At 61.8% G+C, this 5,877-nt stretch overlaps 1 protein-coding gene across 1 annotated transcript in view; it reads right to left on the minus strand.

Moving 5' to 3' along the window:
* Window positions 1-55: 55 nt before the first annotated feature.
* The window catches only part of LOC106899442 (ras-related protein Rab-11A-like), a 6,762-nt gene continuing 940 nt past the window's right edge, over window positions 56-5,877 (minus strand). The window contains exons 2-5 of the mRNA XM_014961255.1: window positions 2,166-2,361; window positions 1,904-2,097; window positions 1,671-1,751; window positions 56-880 (exon numbers count right to left, since the gene is read on the minus strand). Of these exons, the coding sequence (XP_014816741.1) occupies window positions 741-880; window positions 1,671-1,751; window positions 1,904-2,097; window positions 2,166-2,361 (611 nt within the window). The 3' untranslated portion in view covers window positions 56-740. The remainder of the gene's footprint in view (window positions 881-1,670; window positions 1,752-1,903; window positions 2,098-2,165; window positions 2,362-5,877) is intronic.

The following is a 5,877-nucleotide window of genomic DNA, read 5'->3' on the forward strand; positions in this document are numbered from 1 at the left end:
GGACAGACCCCCTCCCTGCCACATCCCTGCCCTCACCCCTCCAAATCCCCCAGGACCCCCTTGTCCCCACCCAAAGGACATGTCTCCGTGTCCCCCCGGGGCTGGGGCAGTGGTGGGAGAGGTGCAGGGTCTCCCTCGGTGGGGGCTGTGTCACGGGGACACCTTGAACGGGGACACCTCGAGGGGTTGACACCACCAAGAGCAGGCGGGAGCCGGGGAGTCACCCCCCGCACCCCCAGACCTGTGTCCCGGGGCTGCCCCGGGGGCACCCAGAGGTGCCACCCAGCCCCGGGGGTGCTGCAGGGGCAGGGCTGGGCGCAGGCGCTTGCTCCACCGGGCAGGAGAAGGGTGCACCCCATGTCCCCCCCCCTCCCCAAAGGGCTGCACCCAGGGGTGCCGCAGGAACGTGGCACCAAACAAGGGAGTCACGCTGTTCGGGCTTGTTCGGTGCCACCCTGAGTCACCTCCAGGGTGGAGGAAGCAAGGACACGAGGGGTGGCGTGTCCCAAGCCGTGGGGAGAGAGGGGAGAGACCCTGGTGCTTCCCCCCACCCCCCAATTTGTGTAGGTCCTACATAAACCCAGGGAGAGCATCGTGATGGTGCACACAGGAGCAGTGGTGCAGAAGAAGCCACCAGCCCGCCCGGTCCTGGGGGGGCTGCAGGGGGCAGAGGTAGAGGGTGAGAAAGGTGATGCCACCCTGTGCTCGGGGGTGTCAGGGTGGGGGGCACCCCCGGGGGCTCAGATGTTCTGGCAGCAGGGCGCCTGCCTGCCCTCCTGCTGCGTGGGCAGCACCCGGATGGGCTCGATGGTCGTGGTGGGGCCGAACTCGGACTCGGGCTGCCCGGTGATCTGCCGCTGCGACACGATGCGGTAGATCTCTGCCGGCGGAGAGGGGGGAGAGAAGGAGAAAAAAAAAGGTCTTTAAGTTTGTATTTCAGTGGGGGACCTGCCCCCTCCCAAAACACCCAGCTCGAGGGGTGCAGATGCCCACGTCTCCAAGTCCCAGGAGATATTAGGGAAAATTTTTTCAGGGTTATCAGCCATTGGGATGGGCTGCCCAGGGAGGTGGTTGAGGCCCCATCCCTGGAGGTGTTCAAAAGCCGGGTTGATGTGGTGCTGGGAGGTATGGTTTAGTGATGGGGATGCTTCTTGTTTGTTGTGTGGGTGTTTATTTTTGTCAGTTAGGTTGACGGTTGGACAAGATGATCTTTAAGGTCCCTTCCAACCTAGAAGATTCTGTGATTCTGTGATAGGACAAGGGGAAATGGCTGCAAGTTGCACCAGGGAAGGTTTAGATCAGATATTAGGAAACATTTCTTCATGGAAGGGGTTATCCAGCATTGGAATGGGCTGCCCAGGGAAGGGGTTGAGGCACCATCCCTGGAGGTGTTCAAAAGACGGGTTGACATGGTCCTCAGGAATATGGTTTAGTGGTTTGGTTTTTTTTCTTTTTCTTTTTTTTTTTGTCAGAGTTAGGTTGATGGTTGGACTAGATGATCTTTAAGGTCCCTTCCAACCTAGACGATTCGATGATTCTGTCTCCCCATCCAGGGGAGCAGGATCCCACCCAGAACATCCCCAGCATGGTCCTGGGAGGACACCATGTCCAAAACCATCTCCATCCCTCATCCCCTTCCACCCTAACCCCCTTTCCTGGTTGCCCCTTACCCGAGAGGATGTTGTGGAAAGCCGTCTCCACGTTGGTGGAGTCCAGAGCAGATGTCTCGAGGAAGGAGAGCCCGTTCTTCTCTGCAAGGAAAGGGTGAGCTCAGGTGGGTGCCATGAGCTGTGCACCACCTTGGGATGGGACGGGGTGGGATGAGATGGGACGGGACGTGATGGGACAGGATGGGATAGGGTGGGATGGGATGGGACGGGACAGGATGGGACGGGGGTGATACCTGCAAAGCTCCTGGCCTCGTCGGTGGGCACGGCCCGCAGGTGCCGCAGGTCGCTCTTGTTGCCCACCAGCATGATGACGATGTTGGCGTCAGCGTGGTCCTGCAGCTCCTTCAGCCAGCGCTCGGCGTTCTCGTACGTCAGGTACTTGGCGATGTCGTAGACGAGCAGAGCTCCCACCGCCCCCCGGTAGTACCTGGGGGACAGGGAGGGTCAGGGCAGGGCCCCGGGAGAGGGGCAGGGGTGGGGGACGAGGACACTCACGCCGAGGTGATGGCCCGGTACCGCTCCTGCCCGGCCGTGTCCCAGATCTGAGCCTTCACCGTCTTGTTGTCCACCTGGATGCTCCTTGTGGCGAACTCCACCCCGATGGTGCTCTTGCTCTCCAGGTTGAACTCGTTGCGGGTGAAGCGCGAGAGCAGGTTGCTCTTGCCCACCCCGGAGTCCCCGATGAGCACAACTGCACGGGGGGGGGACAAACCCAGTGTCACCCCCCTGGACACCCAGCAAAGGCTTTTGCATCACAGAATCACAGAATCTTCTAGGTTGGAAGGGACCTTAAAGATCATCTTGTCCAACCGTCAACATAACTGACAAAAATAGACACCTGCACAAGCATCCCCCGGCACCGACCATCCCAGCAAACCCCACAGCCCAGACTGGCTGGGATGGGGGTCTCCCCATCTGCCCCCCAACCCCAGACCCCAACCCAGGGAGAAGCCGCCGGGCGACACTGCCCTTAGGGAGGGGGACCAGCAGCCTCTGCTTGTCCCAGCAGCCCCACAGCTCCCAGTAAACACCCCCCAAGAAAATTCCTGCCGTCCCCTGGAAGTCACCAGGGTTTTCCTTCCCAGCGCTGGGGACAGGAAGGCTCTGGGTGCAGAAATGGGCACAGAGACAGCGGGGGCAGAGAGGCCAAGCAGAGCTGGGTCTCCTATTTCCAGCCCAGGCTCCAACCCTGAGGGCACAGGAGGACTCAAAGACCTGGTCTGAAAGGAAGCATCCTCCTCTTCATCATCCTCCTCTGTCCAGCCCCTGAGCCGGGAAGTCCCTGGGTGTGGGTTCATTAAGTGCATTTTCTGCCTGTCCCAGATCTGGCTGGTTCCCGTAAAACCCGGCACAACAGGCTCTGGGCCGGCTTCGTCACGTGGCTCCCCGTCAAGTTTGTTGAGTTTATGACTCAACGGGTTTTGATTTTTATGATGATTATTAATTATTATTTTAGCTCCCCCACTGCCCATTCTGTTCGTTCTCCGGGTGCTCTCACAGGCAGCCCCACTTTGCTTCACCCACCCTTGTGGGACCAGACTTGGGGGGACACCTCTGCCCCGTGGGACCAGACACCAGCAGGGCTGAGACCAGAGCCTTCCAGCGACCGCGCTGGGGACAACGCTGGGTTTGTCACAGCCCCACAGCTGCGGGTCACCGGGGCTGCGAGACACGCTGCAGGGCTTGAGGTGAGACACGTCTACGCTCCCTCGAGGCTCAGCAGCCACCATCCTCTGGAGACAGAATCACAGAATCCCATGGGGTCGGAATGGACCTCTGGAGATCATCTCCTCCAACCCCCGGCCAGAGCAGGGCCACCCAGAGCAGGTCCCACAGGAACGTGTCCAGGTGGGTTTGAATGTCTCCAGAGAAGGAGACTCCACCACCTCCCTGGGCAGCCTCTGCCAGGGCTCTGCCACCCTCACAGGAAAGAAGTTCCTCCTCATGTTTAGGTGGAACTTCTAATGTTCAAGTTTGTGCCCATTTCCTCTTGTCCTGTCCCTGGGCACCACTGGAAAAAGACCGGCCCCATCTTCCTGACACCCACCCTTGAAGTATTTCCAGGTGTTGATCAGATCCCCCCTCAGTCTTCTCTTCTCCAGACTAAAAAGACCCAAGTCCCTCAGCCTTTCCTCCTAAGAGAGATGCTCCAGGCCCCTCATGATCTTTGTAGCCCTCTGCTGTCCCCTCTCCAGCAGTTCCCTGTCCTTCTGGAACTGGGGAGCCCAGAACTGGTCCCAGTGCTCCAGATGGGGCCTCCCCAGGGCAGAGCAGAGGGGCAGGATGACCTCCCTCCACCTGCTGCTCACACTCTTCCTGATGCCCTCCAGGATGCCATTGGCCTCCTTGGCCACCAGGGCCCATTGCTGGCTCCTGGGCATCCTGGTGTCCACCAGGACTTCTAGGTCTTTCTCCTCAGAGCTGCTCTCCAGCAGGTCACCCCCAACCTGTCACCACCAACCCCCAACCCCAAGCTGGCCATGGAGTGGAGCAGCTCCCGGTGACCACCGAGGGCGGCTGGAAGGTGCTGGAGCCCCAGTGGTGATCCCCGTGTTGGGGGCAGCCGGCAACCGAGGGATGGGTGGCCCCTCCGTGGAGCTCTGAAAGCCACCGCGTGTTCCACGGTGCCTCCAGGAGGACCATGAAGAAGTGCAGCAAAAAAGTGCTGGTGGCTGACGAGCCGGGTTCGTTAACGCCTACCGAGCCTCGTCGCCTTGAGCTGGGCTTGGCCTTTGAACAAGGGGAAGTTGCTGCTTCCCCCGGCTCAACCGCCGCGTCCCCCGTCCCCACGGAGCCCTGCTCCTGCTGCCCCCCATCCCCAGCCCCACCGTGGCCCGGGGACAGGAGGGTGGTGTGGCCACGAGAGCCCTGGCTACTGGGGACCAGCACTGAGCGCAGCTGGGGAAAACTGAGGCAGGAGCATCACCCTAGTGAAACCAGTGTTGGTGGGGGAGAGCCTTAGGGAAGGGGGCTGGGGGTTGGGGGGAGTGGAACCACCTTGCACAAGCCCCCACGGCCACACTCATCACACTTGTCACACTCCCATGGGCTTCACACCAGGGATGCAGGGAGGGGGCTGGATGGATCTGGCCCCATGGTGCAAAGGGGGGACGTGCTCAGCGCCACCCCCCTGGGCCGGGAGGGCAAGAGGGACCCGAGCAGGGTCCCCCCACCCACACGAGCACCCTCCATCCTCGCTGCCTCCCAACACACCCTCTGAGCATCCTGTGAATCCCGGTGAAGCATCCGTGGCATGTCTCATCCCACCGCAGAGGGGGGATGGAAACAGCCCGGGGCTGCCCCCGGGGCTCCCCAGGAAGGGTCCGAGGAGCAGCCATGCCCAGGGTCATTTGTCACCTCTCCCAATCCCCCCCCCCCAGTAGCATCCAGGGCCTTCCCCCAGCGCAGCTGGAATTTGCATCGTGCTTTGCAACCGGAGAAGGCGGCTGGTGCTCCCAGCTCAATGGAAACCAGGATCACGCCGCTGGGAGCAGTGACCATCTCCCAGGGGAGAAACTGGCCCCAGCAGAGCCATCGGGCCCCCCGGGAGAGCTGGCCCAGCCCCACGGCCCTGAACGTCACGTCTCCTTCGGGCTTGTCACCCCCTTCAGGAGGGATGAGCAGACCCCACGTTCAAAACTGAGTTCTCTGATTGTTTTAGGGACTGCGGAGACCCCCCCAAAAGAGCCAGGAGGGGAAGACAGATCCCATCACGGAGCTGCTCTCGGCTCTGGCTCCTGCTGGATCCCAGGAAGGGGACGGGGACACAGGGGGACAACATGCCAGGGCCAACCCAGAGGCCATGACACCAGGCGAGAAGTGATGGACACCCTCAGAGCTCCTGGCTCCGAGACACCACCCAGCTCCGGCTGCATCAGAGTTTCCCCCTCCCCTCACCATGTCCCAGAATAACTCCGGAGTGGAGGATTTTCCTGGGCAGGGGCCAGGGGAGGTGTGCGAGGAGCCGGGGGGCCACCGGCGTGTCGGTGGCTGGAATGAGTGGGGGCCTTTGGGGCAGGGCTGCGGGGGGAGGCTGACTCACGGCCGCCCGGTGATCTCATCCCCGGCTTTTATGGCTCGGGACGTTGTGACGTTGTGTGTCCCCCCCCCTTCCCGGCTTCCCCCAGCTCCTCTCCAGCCACCCCAGGCACGGGGGGAGCTGCCAATGGCAGGGAAACCCGGCGTCTGGCCGGGGGGGGGGGGGTCA

This window comes from Calidris pugnax, unplaced genomic scaffold (genome assembly GCF_001431845.1).
Source record: "Calidris pugnax isolate Ruff unplaced genomic scaffold, ASM143184v1 scaffold371, whole genome shotgun sequence".
Lineage (NCBI taxonomy): Eukaryota > Metazoa > Chordata > Aves > Charadriiformes > Scolopacidae > Calidris > Calidris pugnax.